The sequence below is a fragment of the Schistocerca gregaria genome, chromosome 5 (assembly GCF_023897955.1).
Source record: "Schistocerca gregaria isolate iqSchGreg1 chromosome 5, iqSchGreg1.2, whole genome shotgun sequence".
Taxonomy (NCBI): Eukaryota; Metazoa; Arthropoda; class Insecta; order Orthoptera; family Acrididae; genus Schistocerca; species Schistocerca gregaria.
In genome coordinates this window covers 624,388,599-624,412,250 of record NC_064924.1, presented here as the reverse complement: position 1 = coordinate 624,412,250, position 23,652 = coordinate 624,388,599, and the positions used below count along the sequence as shown (strand labels likewise).

At 44.0% G+C, this 23,652-nt stretch overlaps 1 protein-coding gene across 2 annotated transcripts in view; it reads right to left on the bottom strand.

Annotated features, from left to right (window-relative positions):
- Nucleotides 1–4,406: 4,406 nt before the first annotated feature.
- The window catches only part of LOC126272978 (uncharacterized), an 802,883-nt gene continuing 783,637 nt past the window's right edge, over nt 4,407–23,652 (bottom strand). For both annotated transcript variants that reach the window (XM_049976318.1, XM_049976319.1), the window contains exons 5-6: nt 15,799–16,021; nt 4,407–6,701 (exon numbers count right to left, since the gene is read on the bottom strand). In XM_049976318.1, the coding sequence (XP_049832275.1) occupies nt 6,637–6,701; nt 15,799–16,021 (288 nt within the window). In that variant the 3' untranslated portion in view covers nt 4,407–6,636. The remainder of the gene's footprint in view (nt 6,702–15,798; nt 16,022–23,652) is intronic.

Below are 23,652 nucleotides of genomic sequence, written 5' to 3'. Positions count from 1 at the left end.
CAGTCTCTGCGTGTAGCGTGAGGCGGGATATTTGAAAGTAATCTTCAAACTTATTTTGTATCCGAATGGTTTATTTCTGGAGAACGGTTCTTTATGAAAAACGTTATGTACCAAGTCGCCTCTGCAACCCTTATACCGTTTGTTGGAACGGTTTCGTTTCTCTTACAACTTCAGTGGTGATGGGTCACATCATTTGAAACAGCTTTGTTGACAATAAATAAAGTGTGCGTTGACACCCCCGAGGACGTTGGAAATTCTTTAATATTCACCGGCGCCGGGACCACAGGAGAACGAGATTCTCTCGACCTTGCAGCATCTGTCAACCAGGTGTGCCGCATACCACATACCTCAGTAATTTGACTTTCATCCAGAAGGTGCATACAATGAGTGATTGTAAGTAAGGAAAGAGTCTTGAAAAACGAATTAGGAACTTTAATTTCCTCAGGCCAGCTCCTTTAACGTAGAGCAGATGACGGGGCTATAGGCAACACACATTGCATACACATGCAGCAGACTGATCCTCCTTTTCACCTCTCATGCACTGAACCAGTACAGAAGGACGCCTAATCTCACTAGGAAGTGTTAGCGAACATTTTGTCCATAACAGAAGTAATTCCCCATGAGGTGATCTGTTATACCTAGATGGTTGATGCAAAGAGTTCGAAATTCCCTTTGTATGTCTATCTTTCAGCCTGATCTCTCCCCCCCCCCCCCCCCCCCCCTCTGTCTCTCTCTCTCTCTCTTTCTGGTGGGGTGGACTAGCATACTAACATTGTTTTGACACAACACTATTGCCACTAGCCACAGAGACATCGACTGCGCTCTAGATGGAAGGAGAGGGAGATAGAGGGAGAGAGAGAGAGAGAGAGAGAGAGAGAGAGAGAGAGAGAGAGAGAGAGAGAGACAGACAGATTCATCATATTTCTTTGACATGCCACCACAGACTTGCGTGCTTCTGTGAGGTATTTGTTGATCACGTAATGTTCCCGAGTGTGACTACTCCCGCGACGACGATTGGCATAAAAGGAGTCATTATTCTTTGACATTGTCAACGAACGAAACACCAAGATCTTAAGCTGGATGTGTATTGTGCATCTGTTTTATGGCTTCTAAATTTCGGCCTTCGAATGTGACTGACTTCATGAACTTATTACAGAATAAAATCCTGATTATTACAGAATAAAGTGGAGAATTGCTCATTAGTCATTGGCTTATTCCGTTTTGACATGTATTGAACATGTCAGCAAATCATGATATATTCTATAACAAATGGCAAAGCATAATGTCACTTTGAAAAAAAATTCTTGTCTTTCGATACTATGTTTTCTCTTTTGTAACACTTAATGACTCAATTGTACTACTGTCGGTTAGCCACATATACAGGGTGTTCAAGAAAGTGTCGGACACTTTCAAAGATGGTAGTACTGAGCGAGATAAGAAAAATAGGTCCAGTACCCATGGTTCTGGAAATGCACACTTTCTGAGATGAACAGTTGTGTACAGGTGGTCTTCAACGTGACCTCCATATGCCAATGCATTCCTCTGCCGTCCGCCGTAAGGAATGTCGCAACATTTGAAGTAAATATAGTTAATGTGGTCCTGCTGGCACGCATTGAAGACGTGATCCTGTAGTGTCCGTACGTTGTTGATTCGTGTGTCGCAGACCAGTTCCTTCACGTGTCCTCATTATCAAACATCTAGGGAACGATTAGGCCACAAGGTTTAACCCCCCACTCCCCACGCTACACCGACCAATAAAGAGGTCCTGAAATGTCTGCGGCAGATGATCGCGTACATTCTGACGAACGTGTCGTGCTGCGCCATCAAACATGAACCACATTTGTATTCGTTGCTGCAACGGCACAGCCTCCAACAATGTTGGAACTACGAGAAAGTCCGGAAAATGAGCTCCAGTTACCCTTCGTGGTAGCACGGATGGTTCTATTAAGCTATCTCCAAGTACGCCTGCCCATAGGTGGATTGAGAATCGGTCTTGATGCCCTCTTTCCTGAATTTCTTGGGGATTTGCGTCTGCCCATGCATACTGCTTATGGAAATTCACGGCATCTGTTGTGAACCCTACCTTATCGATAAATAAAATCTTCAATGTGAGCAATGGATCTACGACACACTTCTCCAGTAACTACTGACAGAACCGCTGTCTTTCATGATGATACTGTGGCCTTAGGGCTTGAACGTGCTGTATATGGTATGGGTACAGCACTTGTTCGTGAAGTACCCTCTGCCTCGTCCTATCTCCCCCAGGTAAGAGAGTGAGACTCTCATTCTGCTGCTGCTCATCGTCTCACACTGGCCCCAGGGGTTCCTGACAACGAACGTACCACAAGCTCGCCATGCAGGAGTACGGACTGTGCGGGGCCTTCCGCTACCAATATTCCCAGTTTCATGGGTGCCTACGTTCCTCACACGGTGGAAATGTCTGCCCAACAGCTTATCAGAGAGCTCTCTGCGCGGTGTATAGTTTCCAGTGTAGAGGTCACGGGACAGCAGGCAACGTCCACTTGTTAAATCATAGCAGAATACAATATCCGCCATTTCATGTGTCGAGTAGTAGGCTTCCATAGGTAAAAATAGAAAGAAAATGTACAAACGTCGTAAATAACTGTAAACGCATAACTGAAACCCCATTTGGATGAAGGTAAAACACCATGATACATATCCGGGTTTGACAGTACTGTACAATAAGCCATACAAAAAGGACTAAAACTAACACAGCCTACAAGACGGCTCGAAACACACACCGACTGCAGAGTACTGTGAGTAAGACATCACAATACCCTGCCGACATATTTGGTGGAGCGCCAATGCGACGACTGTGCTAACATCCACAGCCAAGCCTTGCGCAGCCATTCTTATAAACACTGTTTAGCTCTGAAACTATATATATTTCCGGACCCATGTTTATTATACTTATTTTTCTTGCTTCGATTAATACGACCACGTCTCGAAGAATTCGATACCTTTTTTTTGAACACCCCGTTTACTGGTTGGTTATCATAGCCATTGATCGAGCCCGTTATATCTGGCACCTCTTTCGTCCTATTATTCAATTTTAGCGTTTTATTTCATTTGATCAGTAAAGTTATTTTGTTTTTCTCTACTTAAAATAATACACTGTCCATACTAGTGCCTTTGGACGCAATTGCCTGACATTCAGTGCCTCCTTTTTTTATTTCTTTAGTATTTAACCAACAAATATACTCAGTGATTATTTAGTACAGATGTACTGATATTTATGTAACTTAAATGTCTTAATGGAGTCACGCCTGTATTAAATTAGATGAATGATAGCGCCATCTGGCAATCAGTGTTTTTTCGTGTAGCCATGACGTCACACCTCAGCCAATTGGCTGACAGCTGTCTCAGACGCTTCCGTCTCCTGTTATGAATGTTAGATATGGTATCTGTTTTACATCCACTCATAGGTGATGTAGCTGTCATTGCTGTCGATCGTTGGTACACATATGTGGCAATATAGACACCGTAACAATATTTGATTAGCGATTAACGTTGTAAACTACTATTTTTAATTTTAGGTAAGGTATTTCATATCACTCACCATATATTTTTGCATATTTCTATTGTGCCACGTTTTAATATTTTTCCCGTTATGCCAATATGATTACTGTATTTAACAAGGATGGCCTAGCTCTAAGAGTACGACGATGTCTAACGATTGTCACACACTTAACAACAATTTTCATTGATGTGTATTCTGTAATAGAAATTCAAATATTGAATGTTTTTATTACTGTTCACTTTTTATATACCATTTTCGGTATTTTAGAGCTGAGGGTGGCTCATCAATGAGCCGAAACATGTAACAAATATAGAAAATTAACGATCTTGACATATGATTTTCATCCACGCATGGAACAGCAATTGTAGACTAACCTGAATCATCTGCTCCTGAAGATGTCTCCTCCCGTCTTCTGTTATTGAGCTTCTTCTGTAAACGGCGTATTGTAAAGTGTAGTTGATCGTAGAATATTTAATATCCTCTTCAGGATTACAGAGTCACGAGAGGTGAAAAAGCCTTCCATGTCCGACGGCTCCTGGGCATCAGACGCCATGCCCCACTTGTTAACTTTTGAAACATACCAATGACATGCCACACAAATGTCCAACGTGGCCTTCTCTTAAAGCCAGTGTCACTGTCAAAGACTAAATCGTCTCAGCATTTAGTTGCTTAAATTGACAGAACTCAACATTCCTGGTCGAAGTATCACCACAAATAATCCCTATGTGGTCCGGGCATTTCTTATATCTCTTTCGTACTGAAAGCCATGTGAGCTACACTTGCATAATTTTCACTAAAAAGGTGTTTCGTTATGTACTAACCAGTCAGCGTATATCCTGAGAATTCAGTGACTGTTTAAAGGCAGTTAGAGTTTCCATACATAACACTTTATTTCAAAATCTCAACACATGAAAAGTATTTACAGACGTCCATATAAGAGATACAAAAATTAAGGTCAAGGGGCAGCAGATTTACAAAAGCAAATTTGTTCCCAGTTTCTTTCGCGCTTCCGCCAGCTGGTTGTGGTTCGAACAGTGATGAGATGAACATGCGTGCATGACGTACCAGCAAACACAATAATTACCTTTGTTTCCTTCTCTATACTCGCGTTGAAAATCACTGTTCACTTAACTAAAGATACGATTCTATAGCAAAAGATATGGTGCAATGTCATCTACGTGACAACAGACTTAAATGAAAATTGCCTAAAAAATTCCAGATGATATATTGATAACAGAGTAATCGTAAGCTTACCCATGGAATATTTTAATATCGTGTAACTTTATATTACGTAAAAATATCTTAGTCAGGGATCTGGAGGTGGTTTAAACTCCACTGGAATTTACGACACAGTGAGAGAAAATTCAGTAGACAGTAAAGTGATTTCATGCCGATCTCTTTCATATTAAGTAATTTAATTTTTTTCTTCTCTCAGTATTAAGACTGTCTACTCTTACATCTCAAAACTGCACACAAGTAGGTACTACATTTCTCTTTGTCACACTTAAGGGTGTCTGAAGGCGTTACTTAAGACATTCTATTTGCTTCAAACACACGTGAGTTTCGACACTTCTGAAATTGCTGATAGTCACTACCTCAGTATCTGTCATGTATATATGTGTGCAACGTCCAACTGCATATTTAGCTCTACCTTTGAAGTGTTGTGGCCCAAAAACCTATTTTATGCAAGAAAATATAGTTTTCTTGGCATATTAACGACGTCTTATAAGACAGTATCATAATTTACTCACCATATTACCTTGCAAATAATTCTCGAGATAGACTTAAGGACGCTACAATACATTAGAAGCTATCCGTACTGACGTTTAATCAGTTGAAGTAGTAGTATTAACATCAGATAAGAAAACTTATACTGCTTGACAGCAGTTCAGCTAAATATCATTATTAAAATGATGACTCGATTATCATCAAAGAGAACAAAGACCACATATCTCAAGCAAGTCGTGTTTGAATCTACGCCGTATCAAGAAAGGATGTTGGAAGGTTACAGTAAACCTAGGATACAAACTTAGTTCCCTTGATAATATACAATTAAGTATACGAATGTTTTGTTTCGGAGGGTGCTCCTCTGTTATGAATTGAATATGTGCCCTCGTCAGTAAACAGTCCCTCGAATTGATTTCAAACTGACATATCCTATAAAATACTGCTCAGTGCAGAATCTTCGGAAAATAACAAGATTATGTATTGTGATGTGACAATACTTAGCTACCGTATTTACTATGGATCGGAAGAGGAAAACATTTCACCACTGCAGAAGAAGACACAACCAGCTGAACAGACCAAACTAATTAAATAAACTAAGTACAAACAACTGTCGTGATCAGTTATCACTCACACATATCCTGCTTAAATGATAACTGCATAGCTGCGTTTCACAACTGGAATACTGATTGACTGTTGGGACTGCTTTGTACGTAGAGAGGTAATATTGTGCTTCAGTGTTCGCAAGACCGCAACACTGATGGCAAAGCTTTTGTTTATATGAACAGATGTAGTTCCACTACCATTAAATTTATCTACATATTTTAAAATAAATATAACGATTAAAAGACGTCACCTATTAAAGAGGAAGCTGATGTCTATGTTATAACACAGCTGTATACACGTATTCTTTACTCAGGTTCTGAAGACATTCGATATGTATTCTGTTGCACAACAGTATAAACAACAAAGACTACAATTACATGTACAATTATTTACATAGGATCGTCAGTAACATTAAACAGTTTGAAATGTGATTGGTAATCTGAATTACAGTTTAATTTCCTCAAACCAAAACTCGTTAGTAATACTGCAACGCTACGTACAAAGCAGTCGTATGAAAGGTAAACGTCTGACAACATGTATATATCAAAAATACGAAAGACCTGCGAAACGTCTTGTCACTGACAAAGTCAGTGCAGCTGGTACGTAGCGAACACGGTAAACTGTTACGTCTGCTGCAATGTAAATAGGAGGTCCTTCTAAAACACAGTTGTAGCGTGTGTTCGCACACAACGCGGGCCGCGGGTTCGCCACCGCAGTGAAGGAGGCGACGACCGTCGACAGTCTTCTGTTCAGTGACGTCACTGCTACCTGCTGGTCGCAGACAGCAGCAGCGCCGCGAACACCATCGCTGGGTACGCGCGGCCGGCACCTGCAACACAACCGAAAGTCACCGATGGTCTCATCACAGGAGCAGTCATTCATTTCCAGTAGAGGTGGGCGCAATGTCAGATCTGGGTCATTATCTGGTTTCTCTACAACCTAACGCGTCAGCAGACTGTTGTATATCTTGATTATCGCTGGCAGCGGACGATGTAGTCATCTTCAAATGATTCGGTGCCACTATATGTTCGATTTTACCTGATATGCTATTATTATTTCAGAAGAATTACGTGGTCACTTCTCAAAATATTGACGGGGTTTCTGGCCCGACTATCATTGTTTCATCAGTGTTTATCGTCGTTATATAGCGGGCTTCTCATCAACAGCCTTCCAGGCGTAATCAAGAAGTTTTAATGGTCTGATGATGATCGTACCATGATCGAAACGTGTCACCTTATTAATAAATTTTAAATTTTTACAACTTACATGTGATCCTGGACTTTTTTTTTCCAGACATTTATTATAGAGGATATTGAGTGTAGTAGTCAATCAGGGATGCGGAGATTAGTGTGAGATAGGATTTAGTAGAGGACATCATCAAACAACTCTAAGGACCACCTGGATAGTGTTGAAGATAGTAAAATAAGCCACAATATTTTGTAGTTTTGAAGAACTATTTTATAATGCGTCACCACTGGGAAGCACAGGTGCACGGAACCTGCTGTTTTTCTGTCTCTAGGCACACTGTTCAGCTGTGGCAGGTGTTAAAGTGCAGCTCGCCAGTCATCTCGTGCTATTCTGCAGTTTGATCTGTTAGTAATACATGTGAGAATTTTTCCTACAGGCATTTCTTTCGGGAGCTCTTGGTTCTGAAATTTTTACCCCGGCTGGTATTTTAGGTTTGTGATCAGGACGGCAGCCATAATGTTTATTATTTCAGTTACTGTGGAAGTCTTAATAGTGTAGTACGTTTTCGCGAAATTCTAAGGTTTTCACGGTCTGTGTCTTTCCGTAAACAATCATTTTGGGTATTGCCTACCTCATTAAAACTACTAAAACAACTAAATTGCCGATGTTTCGACCGACTTTCCATCGTCTCCATCAGGGCGGTTACTGAAGAGGACCCCAGCAAGCCGGTTGATACTTTACCAATTTAGTTGTTTCAGTAGTTTACAATGATGCATACTAGTACCCAAAATTATTGTATGTAGAACGTTTTGGAAGTGTTTCGTTCTCAGTATGAGAGCAGCTAACACCGAAATTCAGAGATGTGACACAGAGCGTTAGGTGGCGAGAAGGCAAAAGTTCGAACTTTGCTGCAGGCAGTAACAAGTTTCATTAAGAGGCAAGAGTGATGATGAAATGTTTAGAGAAATTACTCGTATTTGCATAGAAATAATACTCTTCCTAGGCCACTCAAGTGACAAAATTTCCATGTCTGCATTCAGAACATATGTCGCTCCTATAAAATCGTAAACCATGTTAGTCTGGGAATATATTGCCAAGTTACGGAGCTGCACCATCAAGGGATGGCCGTCTTTCTCTTTCCTAGCATTCATGGGGTCTGAATATTCATCTGGATTTGCTCATTTTAATGGCAGATATTGGAAAGATTCCTTTTCGTTGCCACTCCTCTTTGGTTTACAAGCCGCGTCATTCTTAGTAAAACTTTCCAGATTTCTACGAAGTCTCTGCCTTGGACGTCATGCCGGATCTGGCATGGAGGTCCGCTTATATAGGTGTTTCCCTTAATGGCAAGCCACCCTGGGCTTTAGTTTCATCAAGATAATGCCCACCTGCATTCGGCGACAGTTTCTTCTGCTTGTTTTGTGGTTGCAAAACCTTGCCTTGACCAGCTAGGTCGCCGAATCTCTCCCAGACTGTGAACATTAAGAGCGTTATGGACAGTGATCTCCAACCAGCTCGGTGTTCTGTCGGTCTAACACGCCAATTGGACAGAATTTGCCGCTATATCACCGAGGAGGACATCCAAAAAATCTGTCAACCAGTGTCAAAGCCAGTAACTGCATAAGTGCCAGAGCTGCACAAACGCCTTATTGACTTGCTCAATTTGTGAAGGTCTTTCTCTAGAATAAATCATCGATACTAATGAGTTGTTTGTCTTTACCTGAACACCCCATCTATTGATTTTCGTTCCATTTGGATAATTCCAAGGTCGGTTTTTTTCGGCCGACGTTTGATTGATGATTTTTCTGACTGTCAAATCTTCACCCTCCATTGCTGGTGGTGGACTGGAGTCGAGCTCCCGGCCGCAGATTATATGTACCTGGTGAGCCAACGTCCATTGGCTTTTCTTTGGTCATTTTTGCTGCTGTTCTCTTCTTGCTACCTGAAATGGTCGTTCGCCGCGGCACGGGAATCCAGGTTCCGTTCACCTTGAGTTTTACTTCTTCTTCCTGAATCTCTTTTCATATTTGTGTATTTCTATACCTTCTCTGAAAAAACTGGTGTGATATCTCTTCCCTGCAGCCAGAACTTTTCGTATCGGCCAATTCTAGTTTGTGGTCGACCTCACACAGCGTGTGCTCTGCCACGGCCGATTTCTCCACCTGCCCCAACCGGCAATGTCGCTTATGTTCTTTGATCCTTGATATCGATTGGTCGTCCCGTCATTGCAAAATAAACTTTCACGCATGTGCATGGAATGCGGTATACTGTTGTCATTGCAAGCGGGTCTCTTTTTCCCTTTCCCGATCTGAGACCTTCTTTGATCTTCATTTTAATTTTAAAAATTGTCTTCAAGCCATGTTTGCGCAATTTACGGACGATTCTGCCCGTCACACTGGGAATGTATTGCAGAAAGGCAGCACAGGACATTTCTTTTCGCGATGTGTCACTTCTGTTACGCTTTTTATACAACTTGTGGGAGTATACATTGCTCCTCAGAACGCTTTCCAAGTGTTTCGTCTCGTGTCTCAGGTGCTACGACTCACATATTTGTCTTGCTCTCACTACGAGCGTATTAATAATGTCTGTTTTGTGGCTTGGGTGGTGATCTGACAGATTGTACAGTTATCGGTCCGTGTGTTGGTTTTCGATACACTCTGTGTTCCAGGTTCTAACCATCCCTTGTGGCCAGCACATCTAGAAAGCTTAGCTGTTTGTCTGTTTCTACTTTTTTCGTTTTAGGTTGGCATGGAGGCTGTTCAGGTGTCTTAGGAAGTAACAGAGCTGTTCTTTACCATGGCTCCACACAACGAAGGTATCTTCCAGGTATCTGTACCGCACCTTAGGTTTACGACGTGCCAAGTCCAGTGCCTGTGCATCGAAATGTTCCGTGACGAAGTTGGTCGCCACCAGACTAAGAGGACTACACATGGCGACGCCTTAAAGTTGTACACTTTAAGTAGCTGATGGTGAGACATGGATGAGAGAGCTTGATGAGGTTATGCGGTAAAATGGAATCTATGTGCTCCAAAGAGACACTGAATGGCACTTTAGTAAACAAACAACATGAAAGTTCAAACGTTTCAAATGGCTCTGAGCACTATGCGACTTAACTTCTGAAGTTATCAGTCGCCTAGAACTTAGAACTAATTAAACCTACCTAACCTAAGGGCATCACACATCCATGCCCGAGGCAGGATTCGAACCTGCGACCGTAGCGGTCGCTCGGTTCCAGACTGTAGCGCCAAGAACCGCACGGCCACTGTGGTGGCCAACATGAAAGTGACCAGGAAGTTAGTTTATTCAGCTTGTCAATTAAATGTGGCTGTCGCTGAGCACTGTGGGACTTAACATCTGAGATTATCATTCCCCTAGAACTCAGAACGACTAAAACCTAACTAAACTAAAGACATTACACACATCCATGCCCAAGGCAGGATTAGAACCTGCGACCGTAGCAGTCTCACAGTTCCAGACTGAAGCGCCTAGAACCGCTCGGCTACACCGGGCGGCTAAATTAAATGTGCTGAGTCCTTTATGTACGTGTCAGTCTTCCCCACATGCTTCTGGAGGAGAGAGGCCAAGCATTATGCCAGCTTACACGTCGGTGAGAGATGAGCGCTTAAAATCGGTCGTAATGGAACATTATTCTTATCGATCTTTGGTAATCCATATAGCCGATGCGGTAGGGCTTCTGTGTTACTCCGATAGCTCCGTATGTGCGTCGAGAGATGATCACTGATTCGTATTCCCTGTGGTCCTCTGAGTCGGATCTGCGCTTAGTTATCGGTACGTATTCGGATCTAACAGGACCTGGATCTTCGGCTCTACATGTTTGGTCTTCATTACGACAGTGGCATTTTCTGTATCGGCACGCCATATCAATATACTCAAGTCGGTGTTAATACTCTTGATGATTTGTACCTCCTCTTTCTTCAGGTTGAAAGCTGGTGGCTATGCTCGGTGCACTATCCTGGCTGATTCAGTGCCTGTTTCCTCAGCTCTTTCACAAGGATGAGTCCGAAAGGCCACTTAGTTATTAGTAATGATGTCCGCCATAGTTATAGTTCTTGGTATGATAGCGAATTTCCGTCCTCTATGAAGGAAAGACTGTTCCTCTTAGGCAACTGTTGTTCAGTGATGTTCACCACAGTGCGTTACACGTCGGAAATCGCCATGGAAGGCTGCTTTTGGCATCTTCCACACTTTTTCTTCTGTCGCTCAGTGCAGCGCCCGAGTTCATCCTGCATGCTCCTCTGGATGATGCTGTCGATCTTGTCGCTGTTGTCTCGGTGTATTTTGCTACGTAGTTGATGGAAAGTGTCCTAAAGTTCTTGCCAAGTCCCTCCGTGTCTCCAGAATTCGCTCACGAACAACAGCTCTTTCCGTTGTGTCGTAGACACGATGGGTATGTACGGTGGTGAAGAGGTGCCTACATTTTCATATTCACCACCGCAGAAGCACATCATATGTACAACAGAATGCTGTGGCGAGTGCTCTGTGAAAACCCGGGTGCGGCAGCCGTTAGCGAAAAGAATGAAAGGGCTGCCAGCCAGGGATGAACCAAGTGAGGTGTACACGCACTGAATAAACCTGAATTCAATAAACACTGATACAGAATAGTTACAGAAAGGTCAGTAATATAGTAACAAACAGAAAAATAAGACGAATGCGTGCGTGAAAAAGCGTCTACGGTCAATTAAATCACACCCGTAAAAAAAATTTCTCCACAATGTCTTGTTCTACTTTCATTAACCAAGTCACCAGACATAGGGATCATAGAGCTTTACCAGAAAATAATAGTAGCCTTCTTTAAACATTATGTATTTTAACTTATAGCCACAGTTTTGCATTCTATACTTACGATACGTGTTTTCACCATACAAATTAATAAGTCGATGGAAGTAGCGGCATTATGGTTAACTAGACCTGGATTCTGATGAATTCAGTCTTAATTCTTTATTTTCAACAGAACAGCTTAAAGCAGCGTTTACACTAACAAAATACCAGTTATTGGACAAATTAACCGAAAATTAGGAAAGAGAGTGTAAAGCTAAGTAAATTTACATGCTAAATGATGTATCATGCATCTGTATGCCGTAAAATTAATAGCTTGTGAATATGTCCTGGAAGACGCAAGGATTGTTGCTAGGCTAGAGGCACTGCGAGCGCTTGAATAGCCAGAGACCATTTTTGAACTCGTTATTTGGTCATTCAGCAATATTGGGTGAACGTTCATCTGAATGAAATTGGAAAAGTACGTACGTGCAGCGATTAGGTCGAATTTAGGTAGTGTAAGAAACATTTAGGTATGTAAGCCTTGGGAGCTTGTTTTTTTCGGTGGCAAAAGCGTATAAAACGTTCTGCGAGCTAAGCTAGCGTGTGAACCCAGTTCACACTAGGTAAATAAGACTAAACTTTAAAAAAGCTCCCGCGGTTATTTGCGAATGATCTGACCCCGTGGTTTTAATTTGTTACCAGTGTAGTATTTTAATTTTAAAATGTACGCTGCATGATCTTTGAACTACTTCGGAGATTTTATCGGAATCTACGCGTTAGTTAATGTGAGATACCAACCTGGTTTTCTTATACACTCCTGGCAATGGAAAAAAGAACACATTGACACCGGTGTGTCAGACCCGCCATACTCGCTCCGGACACTGCGAGAGGGCTGTACAAGCAATGATCACACGCACGGCACAGCGGAGACACCAGGAACCGCGGTGTTGGCCGTCGAATGGCGCTAGCTGCGCAGCATTTGTGCACCGCCGCCGTCAGTGTCAGCCAGTTTGCCGTGTCATACGGAGCTCCATCGCAGTCTTTAACACTGGTAGCATGCCGCGACAGCGTGGACGTGAACCGTATGTGCAGTTGACGGGCTTTGAGCGAGGGCGTATAGTGGGCATGCGGGAGGCCGGGTGGACCTACCGCCGAATTGCTCAACACGTGGGGCGTGAGGTCTCCACAGTACATCGATGTTGTCGCCAGTGGTCGGCGGAAGGTGCACGTGCCCGTCGACCTGGGACCGGACCGCAGCGACGCATGGATGCACGCCAAGACCGTAGGATCCTACGCAGTGCCGTAGGGGACCGCACCGCCACTTCCCAGCAAATTAGGGACACTGTTGCTCCTGGGGTATCGGCGAGGACCATTCGCAACCGTCTCCATGAAGCTGGGCTACGGTCCCGCACACCGTTAGGCCGTCTTCCGCTCACGCCCCAACATCGTGCAGCCCGCCTCCAGTGGTGTCGCGACAGGCGTGAATGGAGGGACGAATGGACACGTGTCGTCTTCAGCGATGAGAGTCGCTTCTGCCTTGGTGCCAATGATGGTCGTATGCGTGTTTGGCTCCGTGCAGGTGAGCGCCACAATCAGGACTGCCTACGACCGAGGCACACAGGGCCAACACCCGGCATCATGGTGTGGGGAGCGATCTCCTACACTGGCCTACACCTCTGGTGATCGTCGAGGGGACACTGAATAGTGCACGGTACATCCAAACTGTCATCGAACCCATCGTTCTACCATTCCTAGACCGGCAAGGGAACTTGCTGTTCCAACAGGACAATGCACGTCCGCATGTATCCCGTGCCACCCAACGTGCTCTAGAAGGTGTAAGTCAACTACCCTGGCCAGCAAGATCTCCGGATCTGTCCCCCCTTGAGCATGTTTGGGACTGGATGAAGCGTCGTCTCACGCGGTCTGCACGTCCAGCACGAACGCTGCTCCAACTGAGGCTCCAGGTGGAAATGGCATGGCAAGCCTTTCCACAGGACTACATCCAGCATCTCTACGATCGTCTCAATGGGAGAATAGCAGCCTGCATTGCTGCGAAAGGTGAATATACACTGTACTAGTGCCGACATTGTGCATGCCCTGTTGCCTGTGTCTATGTGTCTGTGGTTCTTTCAGTGTGATCATGTGATGTATCTGACCCCAGGAGTGTGTCAATAAAGTTTCCCCTTCCTGGGACAGTGAATTCACGGTGTTCTTATTTCAATTTCCAGGAGTTTATTTTAAAATCTCGCACATGCCTTCGGCAATTCAGTGTTAAAAAGATAATAATGAGCTTTTATTTAAATCAGAAGTGTTGTGTGTTGCTAACATTAATTATTTTTCAGGGCGTAATCCTGCCTGAATATTTATTTACTGAACTTTTGTGACGAATTATCAAGGATAACTACGAAAAATATGTTTGGTGCCTCTAGACCGTAACGTAGGCAAATGTAGAAGACCAATCACGCCTTATGAAAGCCAGGCAACTTTTTCTTTACTTCAGTGCATAGTCCTCCAGTTGCAGGGCAACAGTTTCAAGAACAAGCACTTATATTTTCTTTAATTACAGTAGAGTCGCAATAAAAATAAAAAGAGGATAAGAAATTGAACCAAATATAGTTTGTATGAAATCATAGTCTCACGTGATAAGTACAGGTGTAGGATTGAATAAAGACACGTTGAGATCTTGGTATTTTCTATGTGGGAGCCAGTATTTCGACCAGTTGGACTGCGCGCAGATGTGAAGTCTGTTAACTCAATACGTAGCCAGCATTTGTATGAAGAAATTTAAAGAGATCACTTTGGACGCGGCTGCAGCTGAGCCAAGTTGCTGGTATCCTTTTGTCGACGTCTCTTTTACCATCTGGTTCCACGAACGTGAAATGTTGAGAGAATTCTTAGAACACTTGAGGGGCGGTCACGCTCACATTAGGCTTGCGATGGAAGTAGACAGATGGTGAACTGCTCTTCCTAGACATCTTTATTCGCCGAAAAACCAATGGGCATCGGATCTATATCCCCACTCTCTCAGCCGTCACAATCCACCACAAGAATGTGGAGTTTAGAACACTCTCGTCCACCGTGATAAAGTCGTCTCAGACGCTGAAAATCTCCCTCTAGCTCTAAGTCACCTCCGAAAAGTGATCAGGGAAAATGGCTTCAGTCACCGCCAGGTTTCAATGGCTACTTCTGCTGTGAGAGGGGTAATAGAAACACCAACTAAGATCAGAACAAGAAAGTAGGGGTTTCACTTTTATGTGGCGCAGTGAGGGGAAAGATTATCCGGTTTCTGAAGAGACACAACATTTCATTAGATTTGAGGCTCCCAGCAAAAATACGATGTCTCATTAGTCCTGTGAAGGACGATCTAGTATTTAGAACACCTGGTGTGCACAAGACACCATGTCTGTGTGGTTGCTACTTCGCCTGCCAAACAGTACACACCGTGGAGCAATTCCGGACAGAACATGAGATATTCCGAAAAATCAGGCGTGGCAGAAAAGGTTGTAGAAAATCGACATCTGCCATTATGAGGAGGAAGGGAATTTGGGAAAACGTCATTAGAGAAACAATAAAAATAAGAAACATCATGAAGAAGTTCGGCGGTCTGCAGCTCGATACTGGGACCAGGTCATTTCGATGTTTGAGCTGTCACGGCGGACGTAGGACGAAAACACCATACCTGGCAAGTAAAAGAGCACCAGTGACGTCACAGCCAGCAGTGCGGCTATGTAACGGCGAGGCCACGGCGATACGGCAGTGTTTGACCACTTGATAATGGCCCAGGACAGCTCGGTCAAAGGCTTGTGGAATTTTAACCAACTGCTTCTGGAAGCCCGAGAAGATGTTACTGAATTTCAGTATCTAATGAGCTATCGTACAACACGGGCCCCTACACCAAAGAACAACCTTTAAAACTTTGCCTGTGTTGTTCGGGTTCACAGACAGTCCGTGCGACTCACCAGATCGGCTGTGTCCCAGCACGGAGGCGATCTGCGGGGCGTCGTCGACCAGCTCCACGGACTCGCTGCTGCGCCGGTACACCTTGAAGATGGCGGCGACGCAGCGGAGGCGCATCACTGCCTCCGGGTACGTCAGCGACGCCACCGCCAGCTGCAGCGACGACCACGACGTCTTCCGGCCGCCCCCGGCGTCCGACACCACCGTCGGCGCCGAGTTCGGGATCTGCGGACCGACAATGACCAGTTTAGTCATTCACTCGACTCAAACGCACCTGTCGCATACTTCAGTGGTGCTACGCCATTAGTTCTGCCACGCCAGATTTAGGGAAGCCGGGGTTCTACTGCTTAATCTGTTCATAATACAGGTGCTAAGAAACACTTAAAATTACCATAAAATTACATTTTGACTCAGTTTTCCAAAATGTTAGAAATAGTGCTGTACTCACGAGTAGTCTCACATTTAAGTAGAAACAAATTACTTGGCACACCACTGATAGGAGTCGAGCGTGTTTGCCCGACTGAGAATGATGTATGTACATTCACATATCAAATATTATGATCTTTGAATAATATAATACCACAGGTTGTATTTTCTGTGAACAGTCCAAGAGGTTTGACAATGTAGAGCACGTTACCATCTTAGACAAACTTAAGTGTCATCCAATTTCTACGTAGCTAAGGTTACGTGGCATCTAGCTTCAGCATGGAATGTCCGTGACGGTAGTTGGTGCCACTGCCGTGTAGCGGGAAGCTAGCGGAAGGAACGACCATTGCCAACAACCAATAGCTCGTCGATTCGTGTTGTGGTGACTGTTAAAAATGAGTGTTCTCATTCTACCTCTCGCCAAGTGCCAAGTGCGAGCTGTAATTCGCTGCCTAAATACTAATGGCATGACGCCGCTGCGATTCATCAAGAAACTGTTTCAGTTCACGGACAGGACGTAATGTCAAGGCAGCATGTGACGAAATGAGTACGGAATTTCAATTCTATAAGGACGAAAATTCACGATTAAGACAGAAGAAGGAACCACATCCCTGGTTCAAAAAAATGGTTCAAATGGCTCTGAGCACTATGGGACTTAACATCTGAGGTCATCAGTCCCCTAGAACGTAGAACTACTTAAACCTAAGCAACCTAAGGACATCACACACATCCATGCCCGAGGCAGGATTCGAACCTGCGACCGTAGCAGTCCCGCGGTTCCGGACTGAAGCGCCTAGAACCTCTTGGTCACAACGGTCGGCGTTGTCAGATATGATTTAGTGTAGAAAGCTGAAGAACGTCTCTCTGATCGCCGTTCGACAATTGACGTCCTGGATGCAGGTTTTCCAAACATTTTACGAACTGTTCTTCATAAAATTTTAATTGATGGACTAAATTATCGAGTGCTACGATCACAGGTTCGAATCCTGCCTCGGGCATACATGTGTTTGATGTCCTTAGGTTAGTTAGGCTTGAGTAGTTCTAAGTTCTAGGGGACTGATGACCTAAGATGTTAAGTCCCATAGTGCTCAGAGCCATTTGAACCATTTGACTAAATTATCGCAAGCTGTGTACGCGTTAGGTGCCCAAGATGCTTACGGAAGCACACAGAATAGACAATGTCAGTGTCGCTCGCGAATTTCTTGACCATTTTGAGAATGAAGCCGAGACTTTTCTCGACTCTATAGTGACAGTAGACTGAACTTGGGCTTTCTACTTCAAAGAACAAACCACAATCAATGCAGTGGCGCCATACTCATTTTCCTTCAGCCAAAAACTTCAAAGCTCAGGAAACAGCGATGAAAATCATGATATCAGTGTTTTGGAACCGAAAAGGGGTTCTGCTCGTTGATGTTTTGGAAAGAGCCGAAACAATAAACTCTGCAAGTTACTGTGAGAACATGAAGAAACTTCGCAAAGACATACAAAACAAACGTCGCGTGATGCTATAGCCGGACCTGTCTCCTTCACGAAAACGCACGTTCGCACACCGCTCATGCAACACAAGACTTGATGACTTCGTTTGGTTTGAATTTTTAAAGCCACCCATCTCATAGCCACAATCTCGTACTTAGTCACTATCATCTGTCCACTGAACCGAGGAAACACCTTCGTGGCCAATGTGTGACACAGGAGCCAAGAAGCTCGTTCCATGTATGACAAAGTGTAATGAGGTAAATGGTGACTGTGCAAAAATAATGCAACACCTCTACTACAATGAATGTAAAGATTATTAAAGTAAATTCGTTTTTTGTACTTCAAAAATTTCTTTTAACCTAACTTTTCGGACTAGCCTCTTAGCTTTACAGACAACTGCATTGAATTAAAGATATTGTGCTGAAGATCTCAAGCAGTGTTGGAAGGAAACAAAGTTACAGTGACTGGACAGGTAACATAGGGAATCTCCTCAATAATTGCTTTTGAATTAACAGAAATTATTAATAGATGTGAATTACCTTCCACTTACCCAACCATTTTGTGAAAGTTGAAGTGGTTGATAAGAAAATTGGAGAGGAATTCTGCGTTATACAAGACACAATTCTAGTTTTTTTTTTCATCCAGACTTGCTTCAATACTTTTGTCCTATCTTCTGTGTGTTTATTTGTTTAGCATACTTTTCCCAAGAACAACTGGATGTTAATGATAGTAGCTTTGCGTCTACTATGCAGGTTACAGCTTGTCATACTTTTTGGTACTCTGGTGTGTTTTCGTTTGTTTGGTCGTGGTAACATGCTCACTTTATGCTCTTTTGTCATTACACTCAAATGAGTCTCCTGGGATACAGTCGTATGTGGCACACGAATAATGTAATGATACTAATATAAACTAAATTAAAACTATCACATTACTAACTAAGTACGTCTCTGATGCTCTCTACAAAGTGGATCGCTGACTATGCGTGACCGAGTCAAAGATACTCCTTCTGGTCTGAGATTGTAGTGTTGGAGTAGGAGAGCACTTGCCGCACAGCAGTGGGTAGCTGCCTGTGAGAGAAAGAGGACGGAATGGGCAGTTGAGATGTGCTCTGTAAAGCCACCAAGAGTTACATTATAATGTAAGAATTACGAGTACACGTATTATTGGAAATAGAAACGTGGAAGCAGAAGTATTCTCGCAGGCAAGGCAAAGAAGTTAAATTTGCATGACTTTCATTTTGCCAGCTCGTTAGTGTAATTGGGTTGGCTGACAACTGGTAACAGTGAGTTCTATGCTCAGTAACCCCAGAATGTACGTACATAGATCTGATGTATAGGCTAGTTAGATATTTCGCTTTTGCAACGTTTCTACGATTTGCTAACTCAGTTAGATATACATAATGTGATGATTTACCATTATGCTTGTTTAATGGGTATAGATAATACATGATGTATAAATGTCATTGCGTGTGACTCAATAAAAATGGTGTAATTTCTTTGAGTAAAGTAATTTCAATTGTAAGTTGTTTTGAATAGCCAAGGTTAACTTCGAATACAATTTCACTATTTAAAAAGTCAGTTATAGTGATTCATCTGAATCACTACCGCCTCCGTGTCCAGTTCATATGTTTTTCAGATACATCGAATTTTCTTAAATGATTCCATTTATGAGACAAAAGAGTTTCACGTATATTTCTAAGTATTACATCCAGCATTCCACAACGCTGAGACCATAGCTAGTATATTCTATTCTTCTTCATGAATATATCGCGATCCATCGTTGATGGAGGTAAGGCAATTGTATATATTTGTCATGTGCACAGGAATCATAGCTATGAGTTTAGAACAGTCGAGATGATTCAGCACCTAAGGGGCTGAATGTATTTTGCAGTGACTGTATTTCTTTACTGCCAGTGGGAGGAGTCGCATTGCCGAATCAGTTCGTATAAAGATTTTGTTAACAGTAACACAGAGGAAGCACACCACCTGCAGTTACAACACGCTACACGATAACTCAAGTTTTGCATGCATTTCCAGTTCAGGCATTCATTCAAGGTGTTCCAAAGAAATCAAGAAATAACATTACGCTAAAGAAATATAGAAAGAACATTACAACACATGTATTTCCTAGAATTTGTTTCCAAGCACGAAGCTCTCGCCGCCCTTGCGTGGCAAGAAATCGTGGGGAATAAATCACAGAAAATACGCGTGTAATCACAAAAGCGAAACAAATAACTATATTTCCCAGACACAAACAATGAAAAAGCACCACAAAATTAAAAAGTTTGACAACCCCTATATTGTGTAGCAGACCTAAAACTACTAGCATGAACATGCGACAGCGTCATGTGAGAAAGAAAATAAACAAACAAAGGCACTTGAGATGGCACAATAAGTGCTGAAATATGTCTGTATAAAAACAATACTTCAAATGTGTCTAGTGTAAGTCGGAATTCGTCTCCAGTTTCCACTAAACATTAATCAAATATAACAGGTACCCTTTTCACATGATACAGGAGTTGTAATAAAGTTCATTGGTGTGAAAGCAACATAGGATATTGATAACTACGTTTCACTGTGTCTTTTGTTATCTGGAAAGGACCTGTTTACATTTTCCGCGACATCCACGGCAGGCGGTGTAACGCCGACTTAAGCGTATTGGCCTAAGCCGCCGTCTGAGTCATATGCTGGAGTGTCTTGTGCCAGTATCAGCGGTCATGGGCTAAGCGTGGTACAGTGACAGATTACTCCGTGCTGTGGCCGAGTCAGCAAGTTCTTCTTCGCGCCTGTCTACTTCCGGTGCGTTCCTTCCAGTCTGGGCATGGTTGCTAACTTGCTGAAACGCCTTGAGAACGAAGTTAGCTTGAGTGGATTAAGTCTGGCACACGACAACGATAGCTACGAATCTGTTACTCCAGGACGATCACAGAGGAAAATTATTCAGTAACAACATTATGTTGAAGTTGTTGCTGTCGTCGCTTCGAATGTTACCCGGAAATCGACACTGGCAGCTTAGCTTTCCTGCTTGTCATGGTCAATATCTTATCTGTGTGTTAACGAGTATTATTTAGATGTTATTCTTAGTGATGGTACTTGACCGATATATGGCGCATACTGCTCACCTTTCCCTGTTATCAGTTGAATACCGTGTTTGATGTTTTTAACATATTACCTCAAGTGATGACCTTCAATAACCGTTACGTTGTTGTGATAACTAAGAAAGTGGCAAATCTGAACGTAGTATTAGGGCCACTTACTTTTTATTCGTATTCTGCTGTACCACTTTTAATGTTTTCAGCGTACCGAATGGTTATAATTAAACGTTTCTTATTTAACACGTTATAACACGGAAACTAATTACCATACTACTACCCAACTTGGTAGCGTTTATCGCAAGCACATGGGAAAGAGATATAATGCAGAATCAATTGAGTTGAAATTCTTTTAACGTGTTTTATGGTACATCATACCATTACATAACGGTACTATTACTGCTAAAATATGGCGGTCGTCAGTGTCCAAAAGAGTATGAATGCGCATGATTGCGTTCTGCACAGCAGAACGAAGCATGTCCGTGGGTACACTGGCTATCTCTCTTGATATGCTGTTCTGCATATCAACACAAGTGTGAATGTTCCCCTGATAAATTCTGTCCTTCAGGTAGCCCCACAACCATAAATTACATTGAGTGAGATCAGCTGATCCTGCCGACCAAGGATTTGGGAACGGTCGGCAGATAATTCCATCATTTCAAAATTTGTTTCGGAGAAGCAGGTGAACTCCACGATCGATGTGCGGTGGTGCCCCACCTCACATGAAAACTGTCGGCTTCAATGGGTCTCTATCTCTCTCTATCTCTCTCTGTCTCTCTCCTGTAGGGCGGGTACGATACGATACCGAAGCATATCGTACTAACGCTGACCAGATAAATTGGACGTCTTTGGTTCAGAAATGGCTGTAAGCACTATGGGACTTCAGATCTGAGGTCATCAGTCCCCTAGACTTATAACTTCTTAAACCTAAGTAACCTAAGGACATCACACAAATCCGTGCCCGAGGTAGGATTCGAATCTGCGACAGTAGCTGCAGCACAATTCCGGACTGAAACGCCTAGAACCGCTCGGCCACAGCGGCTGGTGACGTCTTCGGTCCTCGATCGCCGACCTGTTCCAAAATGAATGGACGAATGTGAACGTAGCCGTGAAGCCACACCGTGGGGTGACACGTTCACCATACAGAGGTACTTGATAGCAGTGGCTGAAGGTGAAGAAGCCCCACACTCGGCAATTATGTGTGTTCACCTCACCTGTCAGAGAAGCCTGGTCTGTCCATAAGATGGTCCAAGGCCAGCCGTCATTAGCTTCAAACTTTGCGCAAAAGTGGAGAGTGAAGTCAACACGTCGTTGCGCGTACTGTGGTGCAAGCTGCTGTACGATATGGATCTTCTACGGATACCTTTCGAGGCTGGCTCGAAGCACGTACCGTACAGGGAACCACGGGATGTGCAACAGTCTTGACACTGCACGAGCATCGCCTGACGATCGGGAATGGCGCGCAGTGTTGTCTGCCATAGCAACAGCGATTTCATCAACCAGCTGTGGTTGTTGAAAGAAATGTACCAGAAAATGGACAATTATGCACAGTAGGTAGGGCTGAAAGTAAATAGAGACAAAACAGAGCTCATTGCCCTTAGGAGGAAGACAAGAGCAGGAAAGATTTCTTGAGATAGATGGCTAGAGGTTCAAGGGAGTACACGAGTTTAAATACACTCCTGGAAATTGAAATAAGAACACCGTGAATTCATTGTCCTAGGGAGGGGAAACTTTATTGACACATTCCTGGGGTCAGATACATCACATGATCACACTGACAGAACCACAGGCACATAGACACAGGCAACAGAGCATGCACAATGTCGGCACTAGTACAGCGTATATCCACCTTTCGCAGCAATGCAGGCTGCTATTCTCCCATGGAGACGATCGTAGAGATTCTGGATGTAGTCCTGTTGAACGGCTTGCCATGCCATTTCCACCTGGCGCCTCAGTTGGACCAGCGTTCGTGCTGGACGTGCAGACCGCGTGAGACGACGCTTCATCCAGTCCGAAACATGCTCAATGGGGGACAGATCCTGTGATCTTGCTGGCCAGGGTAGTTGACTTACACCTTCTAGAGCACGTTGGGTGGCACGGGATACATGCGGACGTGCATTGTCCTGTTGGAACAGCACTTTCCCTTGCCGGTCTAGGAATAGTAGAACGATAAATTCGATGAGGGTTTTGATGTACCGTGCACTATTCAGTGTCCCCTCGACGATCACCAGAGGTGTAGGCCAGTGTAGGAGATCGCTCCCCACACCATGATGCCGGGTGTTGGCCCTGTGTGCCTCGGTCGTATGCAGTCCTGATTGTGGCGCTCACCAGCACGGCGCCAAACACGCATACGACCATCATTGGCACCAAGGCAGAAGCGACTCTCATCGCTGAAGACGACACGTGTCCATTCGTCCCTCCATTCACGCCTGTCGCGACACCACTGGAGGCGGGCTGCACGATGTTGGGGCGTGAGCGGAAGACGGCCTAACGGTGTGCGGGACCGTAGCCCAGCTTCATGGAGACGGTTGCGAATTGTCCTCGCCGATACCCCTGGAGCAACAGTGTCCCTAATTTGCTGGGAAGTGGCGGTGCGGTCCCCTACGGCACTGCGTGGGATCCTACGGTCTTGGCATGCATCCGTGCGTCGCTGCGGTCCGGTCCCAGGTCGACGGGCACGTGCACCTTCCGCCGACCACTGGCGACAAGATCGATGTACTGTGGAGACCTCACGCCGCACGTGTTGAGCAATTCGGCGGTACGTCCACCCGGCCTCCCGCATGCCCACTATACGCCCTCGCTCAAAGTCCGTCAACTGCACATACGGTTCACGTCCACGCTGTCGCGGCATGCTACCAGTGTT